The 27,767-nt window shown below is 39.8% G+C and overlaps 2 protein-coding genes across 5 annotated transcripts in view; one reads left to right on the forward strand and one right to left on the reverse strand.

Moving 5' to 3' along the window:
• UPP2 (uridine phosphorylase 2) lies at positions 1-27,696 on the forward strand. 4 transcript variants are annotated; one of them, XR_016019833.1, is made up of 9 exons: positions 1-180; positions 501-580; positions 3,588-3,705; positions 8,192-8,350; positions 11,089-11,203; positions 13,898-14,107; positions 16,456-16,602; positions 16,803-16,988; positions 25,632-25,770. XR_016019833.1 is itself a non-coding variant. In XM_088794557.1 (8 exons), the coding sequence occupies exons 2-8, from the start codon at positions 552-554 to the stop codon at positions 25,766-25,768; spliced, it is 915 nt and encodes a 304-aa protein (XP_088650683.1). In that variant the 5' UTR covers positions 107-337; positions 501-551; the 3' UTR covers positions 25,769-27,696. The 4 variants fall into 4 exon arrangements, 2 of the variants coding, with proteins under 2 accessions (XP_088650683.1, XP_088650682.1); XR_016019834.1 differs by lacking the exon at positions 16,803-16,988 and adding an exon at positions 22,996-23,086 and having other exon boundaries at positions 25,632-25,768; XM_088794557.1 differs by lacking the exon at positions 16,803-16,988 and having other exon boundaries at positions 107-337; positions 25,632-27,696.
• Positions 16,524-27,767, reverse strand: part of CCDC148 (coiled-coil domain containing 148) — a 259,617-nt gene continuing 248,373 nt past the window's right edge. Inside the window, exon 15 of the mRNA XM_088794553.1 lies at positions 16,524-16,660. Coding sequence (XP_088650679.1) covers positions 16,628-16,660 — 33 coding nt within the window. The 3' untranslated portion in view covers positions 16,524-16,627. The remainder of the gene's footprint in view (positions 16,661-27,767) is intronic.

Genomic DNA, 27,767 nt, shown 5'->3' on the forward strand with positions numbered 1-27,767 from the left:
GTTGGAGAGGAGTAGATGGGGTGGGAAAGTAAAATGTTTGGGAACAAAGTTCTCACGTGTACTGGACACATTTTTGGAGTTATTGTGGAAACCAGTGGAAGACTTGGATCCATATACAGTTGCCCTGAAGTAAATGAGTTGGTGTGCTACGCCAGACCCGTGCTGGGACCAATGCACGAAGTAAGGGAAAGGTGCACTGCTCAACAAGCTAACCAACCTGGTCAGAGAGATAGGATGCCACACCTGCAAAGGGAGCCTATCTTCTTGGGGAAATGTTTGCTCTGAGAGCTGGGCTGTAGTATAAAAGGCCATAACAAGGAGGATATTTTTTGAATTGGTAAGGGAGTTTAGAATGCTAAGAGTAAAGTTCCATGAATGATTTCATAAGAAAACAAACATTTTAAGGGAGGGTGTTATTTTAACTTTGAGTTGAACTATTATGATTGATCTATAATTTAATAGTAAATCAATATATATTTCATTCCTGACGTCAACTTAAGAGTTACTATCCACAAAGTACGGCTTCGATTTTATCTGCTTCCAATAAATCCATGAGCTCTGACAGGAATACATATGTTGGGTAAGTAATTTTGATTTTTTATTTGTTTTGATCAGATGGATATTCTTTGCATTTTATATTAAACGTTTAGAACGTAGATGTTTACGGCTGTGTAAATTTCTTCAGTTTAGAGATGATATAGTTGGAACACCGCTCATAATACAAAACAAAATTTAAAACACCTAAATTTTCTACCCAGTGACATTTTCATTCCTTGGTTCTTAGGGGAATTTTGTTCATCTAAGGCAATATGTCCATTATATCTCAATTTTTAAAAAGTGAAGCAAAAATTTTTTTTAAAAAGATGCAAAAGTTTAACCAACCTGCATGAATGAACAAACTCAAAGTTCAGCCTAGTGTTCAGCCTTTAATTCCAGGACCATGGGCTGACATATCTGAGAAATAATTAAAGGGGCCTCCCAGTGCCTAAGGGAGATTTAACTGTGTTGCAGCATATTATGAAGTGATTTCATATGCTTTGTGATAGACTTTACATAGAATTTCACTTCTAAAATGCCATGTATGTTATTCATCTCAGGGGTAGACATAAATCTTCCAAAGCTGTCTGCGAATTTAGCTCCAATTCTTGCCCCAGGTTCACAGAACATAATAGAGCATTAATCTTCAGGAAGCTTAAGGAATTTTTGCGCGTTCCCACTGATTCGCTGAGTTGTATGAAGTGCCTTGCTTAGAGTCTCCGTCATGCCAGCATTTCAGAAAATGTTCATTTCCTCATCCCAAATAGAGGTAGCCTCCTACCATGTTCATTTCTTCAGGGAAGCCAAGGAGAGAGAAAGGAAATATTATGAAGATGAAGGTCATAATGGTAAAATGGAAAGACTTTTTCTCTGCCAGCACTTTTCTTTGGTTTCCAGTATTTAACACTGATCACGCTATGTAACTTGTCATGGTTTGCTAAAAGATTTTATTCCCAGTCCCACCTTTGTCCCATTTTTAGGAAAAGGAAAGAAAATGCAAAATAATGTTGAAGAGGAAACAGTTCATGCAAGTCTGTTTAGGAAAAATGGCATATTTTGGAAAGATTGAAGTATTGCAATGGCCAGATTCATACTGGGTTGAATTCGGCATAATAGACCAAACTAGTCTTCCCTTTGGTAACTGATAGAGTGATTATCTTAGAAGTGCTTCTTGATGAGCCCAAAGGGCTACAAATCTTCTACAGATGTGCCCCCCAATTTTCTGATCAAAGGATCATTACCTATTGGGACAGAGAGTCAAGGAAAACTAAAGAGTATCTCCTAATGAATTTAGAGGAGTATTATAAATAATACAAGAGAATATAATTAATGGTTTGAGAATTTCTTCCTGAAGATAGGAAACGTGGAGTATATCAGTGATTTCTAAAATACTAAGGCCCACATCTCCTTGAGCAATTGAATTGGAATTTCTAGGGGTAGGACCCAGGTATCAGTACTTTTAAAAGCACCCCAGGTGATTCTGATAGAGTTTAGAATCACGGGAGTCAATGAATGCCACTCTTTTCTAGAGTAAGGATTTACAGATTCACTTGGGAATCCAAAGGAAAATCTCCAGAAAGCAAAAACAGTTTGAACAAAGTCAAAAAATGAAAGCTGAAAAGAGAAGCTGAAAGAGAAAGTGGATGGCAGTGTTTTTCAGACTTTAACATGCACAGGAATCACATAAGAGTTGATAAAAAGGCAGATTTTGATTTTGATTCAGGAGGTCTTCAGTGGGGCCTGAGATTTTGCATTTCTAATAAGCTTCCCTGGTGATGCTGCTGGCTCATCCACCACACTTCTTCTAACAAGAGAGTCCGGTAACTGTCCTTTTGCCTCTCACCAGGAGAAGAAAGGAAGGATCCTTTTGCTTTGAGGTTTTGATGCTTGCTCTGAGTAGTAAAGTGTACTAATAACATTATAGGACACTTTGTTTTTGAAACCAGCTATGATTCACTAACTAATTAAGAATCTGTTACCCTAAATGTTTTTGAGGAGAAAATTAATAGTATTCGGTTCCACTTCCTGAACAGTTAAATTTAATTCAACAAATAGAATTTGTTAAGACTTGGGGATTAAAAAAAGATGTATGAGACAGCTTGCATGAGAGAATTCACAATTTTTCTGGGAAGACAGAAAATTAACACGTAAAATGCTATCTATCAGCCTCTGAATGAAATAAATGCTTTCGGAGCACAGTGAGTAGGAAAGGAATTCATATGACTGGGGAAGGAAGATGCTTGGAAAAGCCTTCATGGAGGAGGTGATATTTGAATTTGATCTTGAAGAATGAGTAGTGTTCTGATACATGACAAATGGAGGGAAAGCGGAAGGATGTTTCAGGAACAAAGGCCTAAAGAGGGGTTTTCAACTTTGGCTGCTCATCAGATCATCTGGGAAGATATAAAAAATACTTTCAGAGGCTAAATTCATCAGTGCCCAGCACCAGTGTTTATTATTTTCACTACACTCATTTTACAGACAGGGAAATTAAAGAACAAAGATAAAATAACTTATCCAAGATTGTAGAATTAATATATATATGGTTAAAATGCTAGTGGAACCCAGGCAATCTGACTACAGAGCTCAATGGCTTATGTTACACAGGCTCCCATACAAAGAAAAAAAAAATGACCGTGAGGGTCAGATAGAACTGGATAGAAATGACTGTTTTGTAATCTACTGGTTATAAAATCTTGCACAAGTTTCTAAACTTCTGTATGCCTTGGCTTCTTCATTTGTAAATTGGATTATTTAGTGTTGCTTACTTAATAGAATGGTTATGGGATTAAATGAGGTAATGTATTTATTAAATACAGTTTTATGGCATTGTGCACTTTTCATGCTTAAGGCTCTACCTATGTGAACAGAAAATATTACCATTTTTATTATTATTCCACATTACTTGCAATCAATCATTTAATCTTAAATGAAGGTGTGTGTCCCATATTTGGACTAGCTGTTTTCATAAGTGGAGACTGATATCTTTTCTCTTTTGTGTGCTTTCTCTCTAAATTCCTTTACATTATTTTTCAAATTATTCTTTCCAGAAAAAGGTTTGTTCATGTTAAAAATCCTTACCTGGATTCTATGGATGAAGACATTCTCTATCATTTGGATTTAGGAACAAAAACACACGACCTACCAGCAATGTTTGGGGATGTAAAGGTAAAAGTATTTCTAACTTTTGGAAAAATAATTGTATTTTTTTCTGCTGACATTTCTTATTTTACCAATATAAACTTTACCTGTTCAACTAGAGAAATGTCAGAGGTCCTGATAGGAACCAAAAACAAATGCTCATTCTCTGAAACAATTTAGAATGTGTACATCATGAACAATCATTTCCATCCCAACAAGACATAAAGATTCTCAAACTAAATCTAATACAAACATGATTATTTGGCTGCTCTGGTCCCTAGAGATAAACACAATTTTATTGACAATGCTGCTTGGTGTTGAGAAATCATTATGATTCAATTTACTGTTTAACATCTACATTTATAACTAAATCTCACTAATTTACATTTTATTAAATCATAATATAACTCAAAAAAATTAACAATGCTATCTTATTCTACTTCTTGAAAATAACCATTATTCAGTATTTCATATTGTTAAGATTGCTGTTGTTTCTTATGAGAAAATTGTGGAATACTGCTAGGAAAATCGTACTTCTCTATTATTTATTTTATCTTAAATATATAATATATTGATTATAAACACAGCTTATATTCATTATTGGGAAATAAAATTGGGAAAATTTAAAAAGAACAATGATTTTTAAAAACACACCTAAAATACCCTGCCATCTAAACATACATATCAATGTATTTTCTTTTCATCCAATCCTTTTTAATAAATAGATTAAAAAATAGTTGGAATTATACAACTTTGCACCCTGCAGTTTTCACTTAACTTTATGTTATTAACATTTCCCCATATCATTTTTCTTTGAAACACATTGTTTGTGGATGTCAAGTGGCTGTGCCATATATTGTATAGTCCAGTTTTGGCTTATGTTGAAGTATTTTCTATTATAAACACCACTGAAATGGATATTTTTAGACCTAAAGATTTTTCACATTTAAGTCCATTTGCTTAGAATGATTCACAGAAATGATCAAAGGGAATAGCTTTTTAAAGAATTTTTATTTTCCAAAACCTATTCGTAGTCCCACCAATAAAGAATTGTGCAGTTTTCATCTGATTTTCATTCACTTCTTTAGCAATTATAGGAACAAACAAAAAACTCTCACATCTACTATCTCAATCTTTATTTATATTAGCCCTTTTAGGTGGGTTTAGCAGACATTCATTTCCTCAATAAAACAAAGAAATTGAGTTCAGAGAAGTCAAAGGAAGTTGACAAGTTACAATAGACAGTGGCAGAGCTAGGAACTGGTCGTATTCCTTCAAGTGCAGTTTCCAGGGTTTTTACCCACTGCACTAGGTGGGCTCTAAGTCATAGCAACTGAAAATAGTCCATTAATTGGGAGGGGGAATTGAAGAAAGGGGAGGGAGAAGAGGAGGAGGAGAAGAATGATGGTGAGGAGGAAGTGGAGAGGGAGGGAGAGAAGAAAAAGAAAGGAAGGAGGAGGAGATGGAAGGAAGGAAGGAAGGAAGGAAGGAAGGAAGGAAGGAAGGAAGGAAGGAAGGAAGGAAGGAAGGAAGGAAACAGAACAAACTGATGGTTACCAGATGAGAGGGGGTTGGAGGCTGGGGAAAAAGGTGAAGGGATTAAGTACAAATTTGTACTTACAAAATAGTCATGGGGATTAAAATACAGCATAGAGAATATAGTCAATAATGTTGCAACAATTATGTGTAGTGCCAGGTGGGTACTAGACTAATTGGGGGATCACTGCATAAATTATATAAATGTGTAACCACTATGCTGTACACCTGAAACTAATATAAAATAATATTGAATGTCAACTGTAACTGAAAAAATAATTTAAAAACATACAAAATACATAAGCTGCCATAGAATCAGGTTAATACAGCATAGCAGACTTAAGTATTTTAAGACAGTAGGCATATTTGAAAGTGACTTAATTCTAGCTGTCTATGGCAAATCGTTAACATATTTTTGTAATGCTTCAGACTCCTTCCCCATGTACTTTTATCTTCTTTGATAAAACCAGGACAAGTTATAATTTTGTCTGGGACATAAATCACAGTAAGTGTCACTTAAGGTCAGTGTTGGTTGGTGGTCTTTAGCCATAATTTACTTCTCATTAAAGCAGCCAGACTGAAAATTTTGTCTAGAGGTGATATTTAGTAAGTCTGATTTAGGAGTAATGCTTCAAGAATGAAAATGCTTCTGTCTCTACCTATCATCTTTATGTCACCAGAAACATTCAGAAATTCCTGTTGATTACAGCAATATCCAGAGTGCAAAGAAGAATTCAAACGGCAAGCTATTCTAACATCTGGTTTGGTTTTATGGTCAATCTGAATAGTTGTAATTCACATTCAGTGTCACCACACAATGAGGTTCTTTTCAAACCACTGTATTTTGTAAAACCAAAACAAAACTAAAAAACCTCTTTGTACTTATATCTTGAGCTAAGTCTTAATTGTCCATACGAACAGAGGGGGAAATTTCATGAATAATCAATAATAATTTAAAAACTCGCCTTAGACCATGTTCTTACTTTCTTTGCTACCCAGCCTTTGTGGCTAACTACCATTGCAGCTTATTACCAGCTTTAAACCCCATCAGAGACACTCATCAGAAGCCACAGAAAGACAATAATGAGGGTAGAAAAGAAGCAGTGGGGCTGGATAAAAGGATAATTACATCCCCAAATTGAAAATAAGTGTGGCATAGGAATTATTGCTAAATGGAAACAGAATGCATCATGTAATCAGACCACCCAATAGTCATAGTAAATCATTTGTGAATGGGGGCACCGACTCTACAACCTCAGTTAGGTATTTTCTTAGACAGATATTCTTCATCCCTGTGAGGGATCTCGCCAGCAATCTTTCTGATCCTCTGCCTAATGCTGCCCACATCAGAAGGACGCCACCAACTGTCTTTCCCTTACTGGATTTAAACAAGCTTCATTTGTACTAAATTCTGCAAATACAGAAACAATAAGCAAGCTCGAAAGCAGGACCAGGAAATTGCTACACGATATGAAAAATAGTAGTTACCATTTGTGGAACATTCAGAAGGTGCCTGGCTTTGTACACTGTTCCCTGCCATAATCAATCCCAGTTTACTCTTACAGAACCATCCGACGGGTCTCTGTTTTTCTGTTTTGGGAATGATGATCTGTGGCACATAGAGATTACATGTGTAATACTAAGGAAGTTACTTAATGATGAGGATGGGGTACAAAGCCAGGTTCATCTAACCTAAAGGGCAGGCCCTTGACCATGGATGTTGCCTTGTCTCTCTGATTCAGAGCTTCTCCAGACTCTGTGCTCCTCACTGCTTGGCTTAGATTCCCCAATAGCTTTGTGTCTCACAGCCTTCTGTGGGCTTCCTCAGGTCTCTGGCATCTGCTGCTCTTCAGCCTCCCCACTGCTGGCCCCTGGTTCTTACCAGGCTGGCAGCTCATCCACGCTGCTATTTGGCCCCTCCATCCTCTGTCTGCCATCCACCTCTCCCATCCCTAACAGGCTATTGCACAAGCAATTCCCAGACAATGTTATTACCATATTTCGTTAGAGGTAACACTCTTGACTGTGACACCTATTGCCGTTTCAGAGATGTTAAAATGTGACTGAAACAAAACCAAATAATTGGAGTTGATGAAATACTGTAGGGAGATTTCCTATCAACAGTAAGGCTTGTTCCATGAGAATTTCTTCTAAGTGAGAAGTTGGGAAAGTCTTTTTATTTTAATTTAAATTTTATTTTAAGTGTGTTTTTCCAGGACCCATCAGCTCCAAGTCAAGTGGTTGTTTCAATCTAGTTGTGGAGGGTGCAGCTCACACTGGCCCACGAGGGGATCGAACCGGCAACCCTGGTGTTACAAGCATCACGCTCTCATGCTCTAACTAACTGAGCTAACTGGCCACCCTAGTTTTGTGGCATGTCAACTCCAGACTCCAGTTCTTTATTCTTTTTTTTTTTTTTTTTTTTTTTTTTTTTTTTTAAGGAGGGTGCAGTTCACAGTGGCCCATGTGGGGAGGGAAAGTCTTGATGTAATTTTTTTAAAAACTTTAAGTTAACATAGTACATTTTACAATAAAAAGGTATGATTGGAATGAGAAAAGTATTTCTACCTCATAGTTCTTCTTTTGTTCTCATGTTCCTTACGTTCCACGTCCTCGGTACCTCCATGCTCAACATAGGGCCTGCTATCGCCGAGCACTAGGCTGCCGACATCAACTTAAGAGGCTGGTTGATGTTCACTGTAAAGCAAACCACCAGGAAACACTGACATGAACAAAAGCAACACCTACTTTGATTTTGTGATGATCTTTTTCTTTACAATTATGTACATTGAACTTCGTGTCTGGTTGCCTTATTTTCACGTTAATGGTACAAATGAGTTAACTCACGAACATAACCCATAACATGTATAATACTCTTAAATAAATTACTGAAAAATAAAATAAAAACATTCAAGTTGAAAGCTGACCTTTGGTTCTTATCCGAGTGATTAAAGAAGATATTTATTTTTATTGCCAGTTTGTCTGCGTTGGTGGGAGCCCCAACAGAATGAAAGCATTTGCGCTGTTTATGCAAAAGGAGCTCAGATTGGAGGAAAGTAGAGAGGACATAAAAGACATCTGTGCTGGGACAGACAGATATTGTATGTACAAAATCGGCCCCGTGCTCTCCATCAGTGTAAGTACACAATGGCTGCACTTCAGGTAGTCGTCAAACGCTGGCAGAAAAAGAGGGAACTTCTGAACACAGGACTTATTTTCCCCCTTTGCTTTCCCTTCTCAGACAATTAAATTAAGTTTCCAGGTGTAACATTCATTGTTGGAAAAAGTCCTAGGGGCAGAACATAGCATTCAGTGTCCCTTAAGTTTAGTTTATTAGTTATCACTTAGCTACTCAAGTTAGTGAAAAAACCCCTCAAAGCACACTTCCTCTCTTTAGTTTGTAACTGATTAAGCCACCAGTAACTTTCTCTTCTTTGTCCCTTTTCCAGCTTTGGGAATGTTGAGTTTTAAGTACACAGGGACCAATTTTTAGGATTGCCAAATGGTGCCATTTAACACTATAATACGCTCTCTGAAAACCTGCTCATGCATTTCCACAGAGCTCTTGTGAATTGCTCTCCTGTATTTAGAATATGTTAACAGCTCTGGACACACACAGTGTCCTAGAACAAAATAAAAGTGGGATCATTTGCGATATTAGGGAACATATAGACCATTTCTCTCTTGGACTCAGGGTAGCATACACATACAAGGATGTATATGCGTGTGCCCCAAGCTTGCCTAAGTTCATCTCTGCCACAGGGCTGTATTCTGAAACAATAGCTCTAGTCTGTCACATATCTGGACACTGCAGCCCTTGTAAGGGTCCCAACCAGGCATACCAGGGAACGGGGAAGAGTCCTCTGCAGAGGTGGGACAATTCTAAGGAGCTGAATTACACGTGACTCCTATATCAGGGAAGAGCCACCAATCATTGATTACTCTGTAGTAGCTGGTGAAGGAAGGATGGATGATCATGGCTGGAACCTGTAGTAAAGAAGGGAAAATTATGTGATCCCAGTGGGGCAGCTAAATTGGTCTTCCCTCTGGATCAAGAATGCCTGAAACTTGCTTGGGGCTCAAATGGGAAACTCCATTCTTTTATTCAACAATTATATAATATCTACATTAGAAGGAAACAGAATATCATTTGATCTTGGCAAATTTTATCTTACTAACTTTTGCTTGACTTTTAGACTACAACTGCTTGTCATTTCTTTTTGCAAAATAAATAGGTAAGGACAAAAAATTAAGGTTTATAAAAATGTGAAACTATCATAAACAAGCAGTTAAACTGAATAGGAAGATATAGAAACAGGAGTCAACAGATCCTGCTGTCGTATCAGGGAAAAACAGAGCTAACATATGTATCATGCCCAGAGGTCAGACAATTAGAAACGGGCCTCACTAAGCAGATAGAGGATTTCAAATTTGGGCCCCTTCTTTGAAAATTCTTCCTCTCCAGCAGCTGAGGGGTGTGTGTGTGTGTGTGTGTGTGTGTGTGTGTGTGTGTGTGTGTGTCTGTGTGTCTGTGTGTAAGAGAGAGAGAGACTTTAGCAGAAACAGACAAGCCCATTTGTCATTTTATTACCATGTCACATAATAAGTGATAATTATAAACCTTTCAAATATCTGATTTAGAAGGAACCTAATAGATGAAATAATGGTTCATTCTCTTAATTTATAGTTGAGGAAAATGAGATTTAGAGAATTTACTCATTAAACGGCAGAATCAGTGCCAAAGCCCAAACTTGTTAATTTTCGACATGTAAATTAATACAGGTTTGATTCATGTCTCCAAGAGAACTACAATGCATTTGGAAGTCAGGACATGTTCAATGGGAACCAAAAATGGGGAGCCCAGAGGTTCAAAGTTTTCTTGGTTTAATATTCTTCATGGTGGGAGCGAGGAAGCTCGGGCGAGAACATGATTGTCATAGCTGCAATGGTTTTCCAGATTTGCTAATGAGAGAATTGGTGGCTGGCATCTCCTAATTACCCAGATGCGCCTGGTGCGTTTCTGTACACAAAGTCTTTGTGTCCAGGAGTAAAGTTGAAGAACACATTTGACTTTCTAATGTTATGTCAGGAATTAAATTACCACTGATTCTAAACTTAGCTCCAGGTCTGACAAATTCCAGCATGGAGGATCTTTCTGGAGAGTTATTAGAACATATTGTAACTACTAGGAGTTGCTAAATTCTCTAACCCATGTTGACCCCTATGCTAGTGACACTGATTCTATTGTTTCCAAATGCTGAGGAAAACCAGGGTTATGGTCATGATCTGTACCAACTTAACCTAACCTGCAAATTCAGTATATGCTCCCAATTGTTAGGTGTGGATGTAACCCACATTCCCACGCTCATACCTTTCAGAGCTCACGCAGAATTAGCAGCAAATGAACGAGGCCACATGAGAGCAATGGCATGCATTTACTGTTTCATTTACTATGGTGGAAAGGGACTGATTACGTGGCAGCCAAATTTATATTTCCAAGAAAGCAAGTCAATCTTGAAAACAGCTCCATTTCCAAAGCTCACTGTAAAGAGCCCCATGAGGAGATGAACGATGGCACTGCCCTGACACACCACTACACCACGCCACGCCACCTTCTGCTCTTAACGATGAAGGCTGAACTCTGTTTAACTGGCAGGGAGAGGCCTGTCTCTGATCCTCACAGATGGATACATCTATCAGCATGTCACGTCGACGTTGGTTAGAGCTGACTTATGTTTTCCTCAGCTTTGGCAAACTCATAATGATTATGTAAATTTATCTGAGGGCTGTTAACTTGTAATGAAGACAGAAAATATGTCCTGTGCGTGTATCAGTTTGCAAGCTGTATAATGACAGCATCTCTTCTCTCAACAGCATGGTATGGGCATCCCTTCCATTTCCATCATGCTTCATGAACTCATCAAATTACTGTACCATGCCCAGTGCTGTGACGTGACCATTATCCGAATTGGTACATCAGGGGGAATAGGTGAGACGACTTGATTTCTACTATTAAATCCAAGTGATTGTCTCATACGGAGTGTGATAATAAATTGCCAAAAGACACCAACATACTCACAGCCCAGCAGAAAACCAGATGGGTTAAGAAGTGTCAGGACGCTGGGTTTGAGGACATTTAAAGACATTGAAAGAAATGTAAACATAAATAATTAAAGAAATAGTTCCTTTTTATCTTCCTCTTTTTTTCTCCATGAAAACCTGGAGTGAGAGATCCCACTGCCTATGGCCCAGATGGACTCAGGTGTTCTTAAGGGGAGAGTGGAAGAATTTCTAGGAAATGTGTTCTGAGGATAAGAGGAAGCATTGAGGGTTACAGTAATTTTGAGGTATAGGAATTTTAAAAGTGACAGAAATAAGTGCGTTCAAGTAAAAAAGTCATCACTAATATTTGACTTGTTCGTTATCAAAGTAAGCAGCCTTCATAGACCTTAGAAAAATGTTGCTTTTAGCTCATGTCAGTGACTACATCCCTTTTCTTGGTTGGATTTTTTTCCTCATCAACACACCAGAAGAGACCAGGCTAGGCCTTTAACGGCCAGGTAATGCTTCCTAAGGTTTTTTCCAGAGCTTTCCCTCCTCCCTTATTTCTTGGATGGTCAGGGAGCTGTTCATGGGCTTTGCTTATGCTTCCACACAGAGCTGAAATAAAGTTCTGAGGAAACCTCCTTCTTTTTTCAACCTTTTCTTCAGTAGCAGACCGTAGGAGGTGGTGATTTTATTATGTCATCAAATGCAAATACAGACAGAGCATTGTAACTGGAAGGGCTTGGTTGACAGAATGATAGGACAGAATGGAAATTATAAAAAGGGCTGAGTGTTTGGTCTTAGAGCTACACATTTTTTGGAGAAAGACGGGTCCTCAGAAAAACTAAACTAGACAAAAAACTAAAGAAGTGACTTGTCCAATATCACTGAGCGACAAGTAGCTGGGCCATGCTTCACTAGAAACAGGCATGTTCAAAAAGATTAGGCCCCACCTGTGGTATAGGAATAAAGTCAAGCCAAGGCTCTCACAGATGAGATTAAAGAAGAAAAAGAAAAAGACATGTGTGAATGTCCATCCAGAAAGAGAAGGAGAATGTTAACCATCATTGTTAGATCAGGCATCCTTGTGGATGCCCTTATTTTGGCCTTTAAAAGACTTTAACCAAGATATAAATATTCAACACATCTAAATATTAGGATGGCATGTAAATAACATCATTGGTGATGCCCACATTTTCAATTTCCTTCTCATTTTCGTATTCTTAGAACATCGTGAATAATTCAAGGAGCCACTTGTTTGACTCATTTAAAAAGTATCTGACCCACCAAGGCTCTACCATAAGACCCCACCTTGGGTCTCTAGCTGGGTCTTCTAAATGAACACCATGTTGATCAATATTGGAACTTACAAAAACCCAGAAGGTTATGGCTGTGCTCGTTGGCAGCGGTTGGTAAACTTTTTCTATAAAGGGCCAGATAGTAAATATTTTAGGCTTTGCAGGCCATATGATTTCTATTGCAACTTCTCAACTCTGCCTTGGGAGTATGGAAGCAACCATAGACAATATGTAAATGAATGAATGCGGTTGTGTTCCAATAAGACTTTACTTAAAGACAGGCTGGATTTGGCCCATGGATTATAGTTTGCAGATCTCTGCTTCATGGCATGTCTGTGAAAGCATTCACTCATTCAACAAATATTTACTGAGTACCTATAATGTAATAGACATAAGGTTAGACCTAGGGAGGCAACAATGCTCTCGCCTTTATGGAGCTTATATTTCATCAGGGCAATAAAGAAACAAATGAACAATTACAACAAGTGTGATGAATATTAGAACAGAGAGCATCTAGGGCACTATTGCTATATATCCCCTTTTTGGCTCTATTAAACAGAAATCAAAATGGGTTAAAAACTAGGTCAAAAGCTGGGCCTGGGGAAATCTATCTCTGTTGCCTTTTAATTTTTCTCCCCTCCATGGATTCAGACCTTTTGAAGGAAGTTACTTAAGCTGACACCTGAAGAACCGGTGGTGTTAGTCTGATGAAAAGGTACAGGGCAGGACAAGAGAGCATTCCAGGCAGGAGAATAACAGTTGGCAGAAAATGGTTTCTCAGGTCTCTGTGACTTGAGTTACTGAGTCCCTAGAGCAAGCCAGACTTTGCAGCACTGGAAGGTCAGCCAGCAGGCCTAATTTACATGGGGTCGGAGAGGGGCGGGGGAGTGGACGTGCGGAGAATCAGAAGGAAGGGAGGATAGAGATGCCAAAAATTACAGTAATCAAGGAGTTACAGAGAAGATTAAACATCAAGTAGTCACATCATTTTATGAAAGCTACTTGCTGGCAGGCTCATTTAGTTTATTCCTGACCTAATTTATTCAAATTTGAGCCCGAAGGCCGATACTAATTTGCATGTCCAAGAGTCATGTTTGTCTTGAAATTTAAACCCCATCACATTGTAAATGTGAATCAGGAGAGACAGCAAATGTAAATGCCTGTTCTGAATGTTATTATTTAATTGCATTTGGAAAAGAAAATAATTTAAAAGATGAAGATAGGGAGAATCATTAGCAACTAGCATTAATTAATGTTGGCAGAAACAATTACATACTACATGTCAGAAGTGAACTGTAAGTGACATTCTTCTGTAACCACTTACTTATTCCACATTACAGGGATCACACCGGGGTCTGTTGTAATAACAGATACAGCTGTAGACTCCTTCTTTAAGCCGCGGTTTGAACAGATAATCTTGGACAACATCGTCACCCGAAGCACTGAACTTGACAAGGCACTGGCTGAAGAACTATTCAACTATAGCAAAGAAATCCCCAACTTCCCAGCCCTCATTGGACACACAATGTGTACCTATGACTTTTACGAAGGTGAGAAGAATTTATAAACAGTGAAAGCAACAGAAAATGGCCAGCAACTCTTTGTTATTCAAATCCATAATTTATATTAAAAACTCCACTTTAGAAAATTAATAGTTGGGGATTAAAAAAGGAACTGAAACAGCCTTTTTAACTTCCTAAAGCATAGAAATGTAACGACATAATAAGCCACTGAGAAACACCCATAATGAATACATACTGAGAGTGGATTTAATCCTCCAAGAACAAATTGAATACTAAAATGCAATTAGTGATGTTAGCAAAATCTTATCTCTGTTTATGCTTTTAATTTAAATTGGTGACTCTGGGAAGAGGGGAATATGCTGATTCTATGTTTCTGCCATTTTGAGGTACAAAAACTACCTCAAAGAGGATCTGGTACTCAGGAAAGAGCACAGACCCAGAAATGGGGAGAAATATTTAGGGGAGAAAATTGCAAAGGGATGGGGTGGTCTCAGAGTGGTTCTTTTTCTCTCAGCAATGAGTAAAAGGTCCCCAAATCAAGTTTAGGGACACATTGAAGGTGACTGCCAAGTAGCTCTTGCTACAACGGATGATGGGCCAGGAGAAAAAAGCATCAAGAACAGACCCTGATCATTCTAAAAGAAACAAAATCTAACCAGGGTGGTACCATTCCTTGGAGGGCATTCTAGAAATCTTGTCGTGTGGCTGTGTTTGAGTATGTTCATCAAACTACAGATTATTTCATTTTAAATTATTTTTCTTTTCTTTTTCCCTTGGATCGAACTTAGGGAATTATGTTAAATTTTTAAAAATTATATATGGAGATAGGCAAGACTATCTATAAATGTTACTTCAGGTTAGGAAGCCACACCATATGTGTTATAAAATAGAAGGCATGTTGGGTCTGATAAGGTTGAGACTCTTATAAGCCACTGGCTGCTTCATTGGAAGGGTCACTAATGGGTTTAAGCCAAAGCTTGCAAATGGAAGCCTGTTTTTCTATTTGTAAACACTTTTTTGCATATTGTTTTTGTTTTTGTTTTTTTCTTGTTCTTACAAATGGAAAAGAAACCTTTTTTATTTCGTAACTGGAAGGGCTTGGTTGGCAGAGTGACAGGAATGAATGAAAATTATAAAAAGGGCTGAGATTTTGGTTTTAGAACTGCATATTTTTTGAAGTAAGAAGAGACCTCAGAAATCCTCAAACAAAAAAACTAGAGACTTGTATTTTCTTTGGCCTGCACAGCATTTTTAAAACGTGAATTATTTTCCCAACATTTATATTTTCTGGAGATTTCATATGAAAATCCATAGTTTTGGCTTCTTAAATAATCTAACATTAAAAAATGTAAAATAATACATGGTGGCCCTGGCAAGCCAATTCCATAAAGGCGAAGTGAGGCGGCTCCCTTCAGACCACAAAGAACTCATTGTCATTACCTGCTTGGCTCTGGACATCTGAGTTTGAATCGGCTTAAATAACACTACATTAGAGGTATTGGCAGGCAGCCCTAAGGAGGAAGGAACAAGGAGAAACAGCCAGCCAGAGTGGAAATAGCATGAAAGGTAGAAGAAAGGGAGAAAAAGAGAAGGAAGGGAGCCAAAAAGAGGACTGCAAATAATAGATGATGACACAGTGCTATTGCCCTCCTTGCTTCAACCCGGGCCATGCTTGGGAGTGGGGCATGGAGAAGTCTGTTCCTAGTGCATGCAAGGTGGAGGAGGAGTAATGGCCTCAGATTTCTCCACCTCCTTCTGGTCCCACTAGTTGCCACCAGTGAAATTAAGTGATAAATGAACACCAAGGGAAGCCTAAAAGGGAAAACGTGATCCCAACAGGGTGAGAGCTGTATGGCAGGGAAGAAGGTGGACAAATCCATACGGCTACCACTGTCATGATGGCCAGACGGAGAGCTGCAATGGCCAAACCACCGACCTGATCCTCAAGGAGCTCAGAGCATCACTGAGGCTTGAAGCCTCTTCTGCTCCCCCAACACCTGGCCCTGGGCCATCCCCAGTCACAGGAGCAACCTGAGGTTTTCCTCAAAGGGCACATCTCTCAGCAACCCTCCGGCTCATGCTGTCCCAGAGCACAGTGCCGGCTGCTGCAGCCATTCAATGGTTACTTGTCCCAGAGCTGGGGCACTCGGCACCGTGGAGACTCCTCTCTACATGTGAGACTCTTGAATGAGGCAAAGCCTTGCTCCTGGTCATCTGATAGGAAGATTCAGATGGCAAGGTTTATCCTACCTGGGGTGCAGGCCCAAGAGTTAGAGTCAGCTGCAGAGTACTCCAGGTGAGAGCAAGCCTCTTAGTGAGGCCACTGCCACTGTGGTGAGACAGGAAGTCGCTGAATGTCCTCCATTCTCTTTCAGGCCAGGGTCGACTAGATGGAGCACTGTGCTTCTTTTCCAGAGAAAAAAAGGTGGATTACTTGAAGAGAGCATATAAAGCTGGCATCAGGAACATCGAAATGGAATCTACAGTGTTTGCGGCCATGTGTAGACTTTGTGGTCTCAAAGGTAAGCTGTTCACGAATGCCTACAGTTAAAGACTCTCCTTCATGAAGTTACGTTCACTCTGTAGGAGAAGAAAAAGCAATCCAGCTCTATATTACATCATTCGCACTAATGGTTGCATTTGTACCTCTGTAATTCTGTAGTTCTTCAGAGAATTTCTCTGTGAATTTCTTCACGGTGACAGGGACTCTTATTTCCCTCAGACACCACTGTTGTGAAAGCTGAACTCCTGGTACAGTGTCCCTTGGAAGATCAAGCACCAAGAGCACAGACAAAACCCCCATGCATACGATGCTACCGTGTTCCCATCCTTCATCCTTCATAACATCCTTCGTCCACAACAGAGAAACTTGGAAAAGCTCTGTGTGAGCTACAAAAGCTGCTTTGGGGTAGGGCTGAGAGAACCTTCCCCAGCCTCTGTTTTAACATAGAGGAAGTTAGGGAGAATATTCCAATGGTCAGCAACGTGGGAAAATATGTTTTACCTGGCATCAAGCGCAGGGCTCACAGGCTCAGTTGGCCTCCCAGGCCTGTTCCCCAGCCCCCTCCACCCCACTCCCACTGTTAAAAATGGCCCATCCCAGCCTGTTTCTCCAGGAAAGCTTCTCTAGTGGCTTTTTCTGTCCCTTTAAAACTGTCAGATGACTGGGCCCAATCTGACTTCATATTAGGTGATGATGGCTAATGGTTTAAGCTTATAAGTAACGTTTTATTCAAATAAAGGTCTTTTAGCGACCCATTGTCCTAACTCAGAGGAGTCACTCACTGGGTTTGAACCAGGGCAGAAACAAATCTTTCTGTATCTACCTGAGACAAAGAGGTCTTGGGTCCACATGGATCACCCCTTCTTATCTTTATAATTAATATCAGATCTCACCTTCATCAGAGAAGCCTTAACTGACTACCTGAACTAAACCCACTCACATTCATTCTACTCACTCTCATTCTACTTCATTTCTCTGCATCATATTGGCCACTATAGACCTAGAGACTACATTTCTGCTTCCTTTATATATTAACTTCTTTATTATTTTATATATATTAATGCATCAGGGTATGTATTTAGCATTTCTCTCCATTACGGTATAAGCATCATAAGAACAGAGACCTTGTTTGACATTTTCTTGCTATATCTCTCTCTAGCTCTTAGAATAATATCTGCCATATGGGCATTCAGTAAATATTTGCTAAATGAATGAACAAATGAATGAAAAAAGTGACTACTCAATTCTCATTTACCATGGAAAATGGCTATAGCAAGCTCAACTGGTTTCTTCATTCCCCAGCTTCATTAGTGGCTTGGAATTGTCTAAAAGATTTTTCAGTGCCTCCTAACTGTCCAAATAGGAAGGGACAATGCCTTCAAGTTAACCCTCCCTTAAGGTTCATACGAGACTTCTGCTTTATCTTAGTCCCTGAATGGCTTGGTATTTCGTACATGGACAAATGGCTTGAAGTGGGGCTATGGACGACACCCTTAGTCACAGTTGTTACCCTGATCTCGTTATCCTGAAAAAGAATAGTGGGAATCCAATGTTGCCTTAATGAAGATGCAGGTGAAGGAAAATAGTGGCATTCACAAAATTATTCTTCATAGAAAGGCTGAACCTTCAGAATACTGTAAACTCACTGTACAATGCATTCATCTATGATTTTATAATATGTATAACCTGTCCCTCTTAAAGCAAAATCCACTTTAATTGAACCCCTAACATTCGGATTAAAAATGATAATCCTTTTGAACTGTTAACTTGGGATAAGTACGTTCAATTTGTATTCATTTTAAAAAAGACAATGCTGCCTTTTGACACACACTTGCTTGCACGGCAGTATATGAAATCTAATTTTTATCTAAGATTAGGTTCTGCGTAAATCCTCTTTGTCTTTGGAGTTTGCAGCACTCACAGTGGTTTTTCTTTAAGGTAAAGGAAGAATTCACTGTTATTTTGTTTGACAGATACTGGTGGTAACTTGGGGGATATATTCAATCCTTGTAGTATTACTTTATTACAGTTCAATAAAAGGGAGCAGAATTTTGACTGTAATTCCATTTTTTTATATTTCTGGTGGTCCCAGCAATGAAGGATATTGAGCTTTGGGAACTGCACAGTGATCACTGATAAAGTAAAAGAGATATTATAACAACAATTAAAGATTATATTTAGTCTGGAGCTGGAGCATTTCTGAACTCTAAAGTAGAGAAAGATCAGAATTTTGAAGTCTTCTTCCACAAGGGTGCAAAGCAACCCATTGCAGCTTTTTTCACTCTCACAAGAGGAAAAGAAACTGTGGCTCAGAGAGGTTAAATAACTTTCTTAAATTCTTAGTTAATAAGCAGCTGAGCTGGAATTGGAACCCAGCTCTGTCTGATTCGAAGCCCCTTTGCACCATGCATGCTGCCCCTTCCCAGCGGCCTCCCATGACACACAAGTTTCCTAGTCTGTGTCAAGAAGAAGAAGATCAACAACAACAATAAAAACCAAAGGCAGATTTTTCTATTTTAACAATTGTGAGCAGAGTTGTGCTACTTCTAAAGGCAAACCCTAAGGGCTAAGCATAAACAAAGATGGTTAGTGTTAGAATGAAATAAAGTCTTAAATTGATACTCATTCAGCAGCACACATAGCCTTTTTTTTTTTTGCCAAGAAAATCAGTGTACCTGGGACATCAGGCAAAAATAGCATATAATTCATTTGTTACTTTACAAAGACAAGATTTTCAAAAATGATTTCTTCTTACTTTGTTAGTTTTCATGTATTTTTAATCAAGGTCAGCTTCTATAGTTTCATTTGATTCATTTTACTTCTACTCTCCTACCCTCTATCCCACTCCTTCCTGCCTCATATCATCACATCACCCATCAGAGAACATTTTAGGGCCACTGACTCAATGCTTTGTGTGGCTGGCATTGCTGGTGATCCATCTATCCCTTGCTCTTCCCCCAGTGAAGCTTCCTGGTCCCCCCACTGAAGCCCTCACTGCCCAGCACATCAGGCTGCATCCTCTGCCCATCCTGACACATCTCTGGTTAGGGGTCCAGCATCCAGCAGATGCTGAAATCCACAAGGTGGCAGCTGAACTTCCTGGAGGTGACAGCATAGTTGTCACACCAACAAGATGGTGTGAGGCACATAAGCTAAGGGTGGGGACTTGGGAGAGACCGTGGAGATCCAAGCTGCTTCTTTCTCAGAGAATGAAGTTAGGCCTAAACAGTGTACGGGACCGGCCTAAGGAAACACAGCCAGACAGACACAGGGAAGAACCAGAATGGAGCTCGTGTGCTCCTCAGCCCACTCCTTCCACCGTTCCATAGGTGTAAAAGAGTAATATTTTTATCTATTGACAGATTACTTGTCAATAATTAATGAAAAGCCTTAGCAGCAACTTTCAATCAAAGATGAATGTACAGTATAATGTAAGCAAAGGAAAAGAGAATCGGAAGCATATACTTAAGAGAATGGATGGGTAGTTCTCAGTATCCAAGAAGGAACCTGGGAGCGCAATACTAACTCTGAGTACTTATATTTAGTTCTGAGTTTCCTGGAGGCCAAGTTGAAAACAGAAACACCTTGAATTACATGGAACTCTTTATCTAATAAAAGAGAACATGTGAGGTTTATCATAAAAACTTTATCCAAATGTCAAACTTAAGTGAAATTGTAATGGACAGTGGCTTCAATAACACTTTTACAGAGTAGTGCAAATCTAGCTCACTTACACAGAGGGAAGCATCGGCATCCCTACCACCCCCACAGCCCTCACACATCCTCCTAGTTGGGCTTGCTGAGACTGAAACTGAAGAGAAGCTCATTCTGCAAATCTGCGCAGTGCCTGCTGCAGTCAGGCAGAAGGAAGGAGCGAAAAGAACAGCAGAGCCCAGCCTCAGAGAGCAGGCAGAGCAAATACCTGGGCGGGAGTTGCAGTTCTATCATTTTCTAGCTGGGAAGATTGGCTCAAGTCACTTCCCCTCTTTGGGTCTCTTTCCCATGCCTGGAGGATGACGACGATAATATCTGCCTCTGCTCTGAGTAGAGCTGTTTCACAGAGAAAATGAGTTAAAGGATACAAACACTTTGAAAACCAGGAAGTGTTCTGTGCACATTGGTTTTTATTATCACCAGGGACATCAGAGCAGAGGGTCTTTAATCCCTGCTGCTACCCTAAGCCAACCACGTTATCTCTGGGCGGTTACATTCTTCTCCTAACTGGTCTTCCTGTTTTCATTCTTTACTCCTCTCTTTCCAATTTAATCTCCAGCCAGCAGCCAGAACACCTTTCCTAAAATCTAAATCAGATGTTCTCGCAGCCACTTCACAGCCTTTGCCTGGCATCCACCGTGGTTTACACGACCTGGTGTGACCTGCTCACCAGTCCTACCTCACCTCTGCCCACCCCAACCCACTCTCACTGTGCTCCAGCCACTTGGGGCTTCTTGCTGTCCTCCGACACGCCAAATCTCTTTCTTACCAAGCAACCTTTGCTCTTGGAGTTCCTTCCACCTGAAAACCTCTTCCGCTAGATAAATATTCAATTTTTTTAAAACTTCAATGCACAGTAAGAAATACCTTTTGCATTATAACCTAATGCTTTATCATTATAAATTTATAATTTAAATTTATAATTTTATAATTAAATGCAATGCATTTTCATATTTTCCATTCTGTTTCAGGCTACTCTATTTTATGACTCAGTAATTCAGCCTTTATAGCACACCCCCAATTATGGAACACTGCCCCAGCTTTTCACTCAGTGCTCTCCTTCCCACCCTTCTGGTCGCAGTTCAAATGTTAACTCTATAGAGGTTCCTCACTGGCCACCTTATCTTAGATAGGTTACCCAGGGAGCCTCTGCCTTAGCTTTCAGTTTATTTCCTTATCGCTATTGGAAAATTCTTACTTATTCCTCTTTTCTTGTGTACTGACTACTAAAAAAAAATACTTTTGTAAAAGCTACGGGACAAGTCTTGATAGAGTTAATGCTAAGTCTTGGTTCTGTCTAGTTCTGAATTTCTTTGAAAATCTAAAGTATTAGGGTTCAGGTGTGTACCTTTGTTGTAGCTTGATTTGGTTCAGGATAGAGTTTAAAATCTTTACAGCAATATTTCTAAAACATTAATGTGTAAACAACTGGGAAGTGTTTTGTTTTGTTTGTTTTTTTAAATGCAGATTCACTGCCCTCTCTCACCCCTCACCCATTATTCCACAGGTTAGGGATAGAGCTGAAATATCTGTATTATGAATAAGCTCTGGTTCTGATGGAGGTGGCCAGTCGAGCACATTTTTGCCCCTTTTTTTATTATTATTTATTTATTTATTTTTTGGGGGGGCTGGGGAAGGGGAACAGGACTTTTATTGGGGAACAGTGTGTACTTCCAGGACTTTTTTCCAAGACAGGTTGTTGTCCTTTCAATCCTAGCTGTGGAGGGTGCCATTCAGCTTCAAGTTGTTGTCCTTTCAGTCTTAGTTGTGGAGGGTGCAGCTCAGCTCCAGGTCTAGTTGCCGTTGCTAGTTGCAGGGGGCACAGCCCACCATCCCTTGCGGGAGTCGAACCAGCAACCTTGTGGTTGAGAGGACAGGCTCCAACCAACTGAGCCATCTGGGAGCTCAGCGGCAGCTCAGCTCAAGGTGCCGTGTTCAATCTTAGTTGCACAGGGGGCGTTGCCCACCATCCCTTGCGGGACTCGAGGAATTGAACTGACAACCTTGTGGTTGAGAGCCCACTGGCCCATGTGGGAATCGAACCAGCAGCCTTTGGAGTTAGGAGCACGGAGCTCTAACCGCCTGAGCCACCGGGCCGGCCCTCGAGCACATTTTTAAGAAACACCAATCTAGAAGAACAAATTGTCCCTATACTCTTTAGTTTTAATCTGCCCCTTTGAATATAAATTTTCTCCACTTGGGTTTTGATTTGCAACGAACAGCTTGAGATTGATGTCTCAGGGGAGAGAGAGGCAGTGCAAAGGCTCTGGTCGTTGAGATTCCTATGCTTTCTACACCAGACATACAGGGAGTAAAGATGGGGTCTGCTTAATAAACACATGCCTTGAGGAGTGAAGGGAGCCATGAAAAGGGTCAGGGAAAGGTGGAGGAGGCGCTGTCCTAAGAGCCGGGCTGAGAACTTCCAAGCTAACCTTTGCTGCTATAACATTTTCTGAGGCCCAGCTCTGTTTGGGTTCCACTATCCATAGTGGAGTCTGTGCCCTGCCTTGCTGTCTCTGCCTATAGTTCATGGGGAAACTTTCCTGGAAGTCCATTTTGAATCAGAAAGTTGGGGATAATGCAGGGGTCCTAAGGATTCATGGGTTGGCTTCAGAGGCACTGAAATTATACACAACTATTTTGTGTATATGCATGTGTGTATTTTTGTGAAAAGAGTTCCAATTATAACTGTCATCAGATTCTCCAAGGGACCGGAAATGATCCCAAAGAACCGAGAATCACTGGGAATTCCTGGTGCAGCTGTGGCAATGGGCTCCACCTTCATACAGGTGAGTGTTCCCACCACATTGCAGCCCGACATCAGGTAGCTGACAATCTCCTTGGTGACAGGTAGGTCACTAAGTGTCCCTCCATCAGAGCCACCCTCCCTTCCCAATCTGAGGATTATGATAGCAAAGCTAGCAGGCTTAATTTTGACAAATTGTTTTGGGTAATTAGTTTCTTTTGATTGTTCATGGAAATAGTAATTTTAGGTGATGAGATTATTATATGCTGCTTGTTGCTGGGACCGCCAGGGTCAAGAAAACACCACTGAGATCACTATGACCTGCTCTTTTCCATCTTTGGCATTCCCTTTGAAATCTCCAGATAAGATATTTAGTTAAGTCAGCTGCCACTCTGTGAAAAGTACAGAGCACGGGTTTCCTTTTATCCTTCTTCCAAGTAAAGGATTAGAGAAAGACTTTCAACATTTCCCTGCTACCACCAGGCTCTGCCAGCCCCCACACACTTGCTGATCATTAACTTGAAGAGCTGGGGAAGTTTCTAGCCCTTCCCTTTGCTTTTTTATCTGTTCATCCAAGTATCCAAGTTGTTTTACAACCAAGTGAGTTTTGAATAAATGGGGTCCTAGGTGATGAAATTTTTGACTGAGCTCAAGTTGAATATTTTCATTCCTTTTCACTTCACTGAATAGGAGGGTCAATTTGACCAATAGGTCAAGGCAGGTCTGCCTAATTGTTCACCGTGTGACAGCTCAGGGGATGAGTGGATGGAAGGTAGAGAACTCTTAGCAGTTTAGGAAGCTGGGAATTGAGTGGCTATTTACTAGCTGTGCATATTGGGCCATTTGTTTGACCTTTTAAGCCCTCATTTCATCACCTGTCAAAAGGGGATAAAAATAATAGCTAGCTCATGGCAAAACTGTAAGGACTAAATGATATAATAAATACCCAGGGGGTAACAAGCACTAAACCAAACAAGAAAGATAACATCTATTATAATTATAGTCCATTTCTCCTTCCCAAATCCAGATCTTAGGAGAAGTCTGAAATAGTGGAGAGGTCAAAGAATTAAGTATTACACTCATGCCCAACAGTATCTCCATGCCTTCAAAGCTTGTTAATGTAGCGACAACTAATCCCATACACACTCAAATCCTTTTAAAATGATGCACATGAAGATAGAGATTATTGCACTGTTGTCAGTTCAAACTGGTTGACACTGATTTTTTTTTTTTTTTTAACAGGAATTTATTGGGGAACAGTGTGTACTTCCAGGACATCTTTTTCTTTTTTTTTTTCCAAGTGAAGTTGTCGTCCTTTCAATCTTAGTTGTGGAGGGTGCCGTTCAGCTTCAAGTTGTTGTTCTTTCAGTCTTAGTTGTGGAGGGCGCAGCTCAGCTCCAGGTCCAGCTGTCGTTGCTAGTTGCAGGGGGCACAGCCCACCATCCCTTGAGGGAGTCGAACTGGCAATCTTGTGGTTGAGAGGACGCGCTCCAACCAACTGTGCCATCTGGGAGCTCAGCGGCAGCTCAGCTCAAGGTGCCGTGTTCAATCTTAGTTGCACAGGGGGCACTGCCCACCATCCCTTGGGGGACTTGAGGAAGTGAACTGGCAACCTTGTGGTTGAGAGCCCACTAGCCCATGTGGGAATCGAACCGGCAGCCTTTGGAGTTAGGAGCATGGAGCTCTAACTGCCTGAGCCACCAGGCCGGCCCCCTGGTTGACACTGATTTCGATGTGTGTAACCACATTCCTTGAAATCAAAGATTTCACTGACCATAAAGCATTTGTAGGAGACCCAGTTTTTCTCTCTGGTTCCTCCTGATGGAACAAACCAAAGATTCTGCCATCATGGTGACTTTTCAAAATGAGTGTTGCATTTTTTGTTTGTTTTTTAGAAAAGGGTGTTTGTTCTTTTCCTTTAGTTTGGTATCTATCTTAAAATTTTATTCCCATTCTTTAGAAACTAAATGCTAATAAATGTGCTTCTTCATGGAGCTGACTCTAATGTTTAAGCATTTTATTTAACATGTTTCTTCTCAAATTTCATGAGGGTCGCTACTCACCTTTACTGATATTTCCTGAAGTCAGCCTTCATATCTCTTCTCTATTTACTTTACTCTTTAGCAAGAGCTGCAGCAGGCATACTCAAACACTGCACCAAGGAGTAAAATGTCATCTCAGGAATAATGGCCAGCTCTTCTCTCAAGTTAGAGGATAGGATAGAAGTTTCTATTCTATCCTAATTGGAAATAGGATAGAAAGCTGGAGGTTTGGGTGTCTTGGATGGCAAATATCTTTCTTTGTTCTTTTCCTGAATACAGCGTTTTCCCTTAATCTAGCTGTTTCTAGGGGAAAGAAGAAGGGGAAGTGCTTAAAATTATTTCAGTTAACTTATTGACGTGGAGTGTTTGGTAGGAGTCTATAGCAATACGAATTATATGGAAGGCTAGTGCGTTCACTGGGTTGCATCTAAATGACAGGGAAAATAACACAAAGAATGTGTGCTGGGGACATTGGGATGTTTGGCTAATGTTTCTACACAAAAGATGAACCCATTTGTTCAGTAATGGTGTTATTTGCTCTTCTAGCTGCTGTGGTCTGTGTGACACTTCTGGACAGACTTGAATGTGACCAGATCAACTTGCCCCACGATGTTCTGGAAGAGTTCCAGCAACGGCCTCAGCTCTTAGTCTCCAAATTCATCAAACAGCGGCTTGGACTTTAAGACCAAACGTCATAACGGGGCAGCCCAGTCCTTCCCTGCAAGTTTGCAGTTCAAGGTGTAATGTTGATGTCGTGTATTATTTGTGGCATTTTCATATAGTTCTCTTCCACATGCTAAAATCCACATGCTAAAATTTATAAGAGTGATCTTGTAAAACTCCCTTCTCTTAGAAAAATGAATTTATCATAAAAGAATTTAATACGCATATTAAATTAAATTCAAATTTCATTTTTGAATCCATTATCCACTAACAAAGTCAGTCTCATAACTAAACATTTAAAAATCCTGGATTGTGACATTTGGAGTTTAATATACAGCATTAATTAAGCTCACATCAAAATAGATCGGGTTACCAGTCACTCTGTTTCTGAAACCAATCCAGAAATTCATGTTAGAACAGTGTCAGGCTCTTCTAGGTGTTGGACAAGTGACAGAAATTGATCATGCACATTCAAAATATTTACAGAAAAAAGTGTCAGTGTAATGTAGGTCTATATGAAAAAAGCTACCCTTTGGGAAATATGACCATACTTTTTTCCCCCTGCATGATTTCCGTGCATTACAGAATAGGATTAGAGGCTTCTGTTTGCCTATGTTTGTGATTTTATCACAGAATATAATCATACACTTATTTTTCAAATGAAAACCCTCAGTAATGTAAAGAAAGGTTTCCATATTTCTTCAGAAATCACAAGTGATTAAATTGCCTCTGGCAATCCTTTTCTTTTAAGGAAACTCATTTTAAGGAGATTTAATTTTTTTAAAAATTCATTTCAATATTAACCTAATAGGCTGAGGAATTAATAACAACTGAATTTGGAATTGAGTTGATGTTAAAGTCAACATTTTGTGTGACTTTGAAGCAGGTCTTGCCCATACCCTGGTTACACCTCTAAGCAGTTAGACCCTCTGGGATGCACAGTGTCATTTAGAGAGGATACGCCATGCTCTGTCAGTTAATGCTGCCTGTGTGTGTGTGTGTGTGTGGGGGGGGAGGGGTGTTCCTGAAGCTGACACACTTAGGAGTTGAGAAGTAGAATTTGTACAGTATGTCATGTCGTGTACGTATATTTATACAGTTGTGGCTCAAGTAAAGTTTAGTTTAAACCATGATAAAGATTATTTGCATCCTTTCAATCAATGACAATGAACAATCCTGAGAGGTGCATCAGTTGGGAAACGACTTTTGGCAATAGACATTCTTAGAGTGCAATTTTTTAGGTACCCTAATAATCGACCATTAAATACAAACACAGATCAGAGCTAAAGTAACTTAGAATAACATTGCAGTCATTCATGGGGTTTTCACTTTGTTTGATATTTTTTTAGACCAGGTGGAAAGTACTTCAGAATGCTCTCCATAAGCCTTCAAACTCCTGAAGTTTGAACTTTTGTCTGTTTGCTCCTGGAAAATCTTCTTTATTTTCTTTTTTATTGAGAGAAGAGGATGCGATGAGAGAGACAGAATAATGAAATAACTGCAGTTAACGGTCCTCTGTGTGCACCTGCCTGTTTGTGTATGTGTGTTTTCCCCACTAATGTTTCCTATCACAGTGACTGGTATCAGCTGTATAAGCCAGAAACCTGGGAAACTTCTCTGATGTTTCTCCTTCATTCCCACCGCAATCAATCACCAAGTCCTATTAATTCTCCTAAATATTTCTCCATTTGTCCACCAATGAAAAGACTGCCTGGTCCTCAAACCAGATTCCTCCCAGTCTCCCGCAGGACTCTCTATCGCCCTTTAAAGTATTCATCACAGCTTGCAATTAGGTTGTGGTTAGGGTCATTTCATTAATGTCTAGTCTCTTCTAGACTGTAAGGTTAATAAAGACAAAGACTGTACCTGTTTTATTTACTGCTGTACCCCAAGCATCCTAACAGTGTCTGTCACATACAAGATGTTCAATAAATATTTGTTAAATGAAGACTGAATCCTCTTCAAAGCATTTCCCTTCTAAATTCTTACTAAAATGCCCCTAGTCTTTGCAAGACCCAT

The sequence above is a fragment of the Rhinolophus sinicus genome, chromosome 17 (genome assembly GCF_057876585.1).
Source record: "Rhinolophus sinicus isolate RSI-liver-muscle chromosome 17, RSI-T2T, whole genome shotgun sequence".
Taxonomy (NCBI): Eukaryota; Metazoa; Chordata; class Mammalia; order Chiroptera; family Rhinolophidae; genus Rhinolophus; species Rhinolophus sinicus.

What these genes read in the sequence shown, in the direction of transcription:
- UPP2 (XM_088794556.1), top strand. An exon ending in TGGTACATCAGGGGGAATAG is followed by an intron (nt 11,204 to 13,897) that starts GTGAGACGACTT and finishes TCCACATTACAG; the next exon opens with GGATCACACCGGGGTCTGTT. An exon ending in TACCTATGACTTTTACGAAG is followed by an intron (nt 14,108 to 16,455) that starts GTGAGAAGAATT and finishes ATTCTCTTTCAG; the next exon opens with GCCAGGGTCGACTAGATGGA.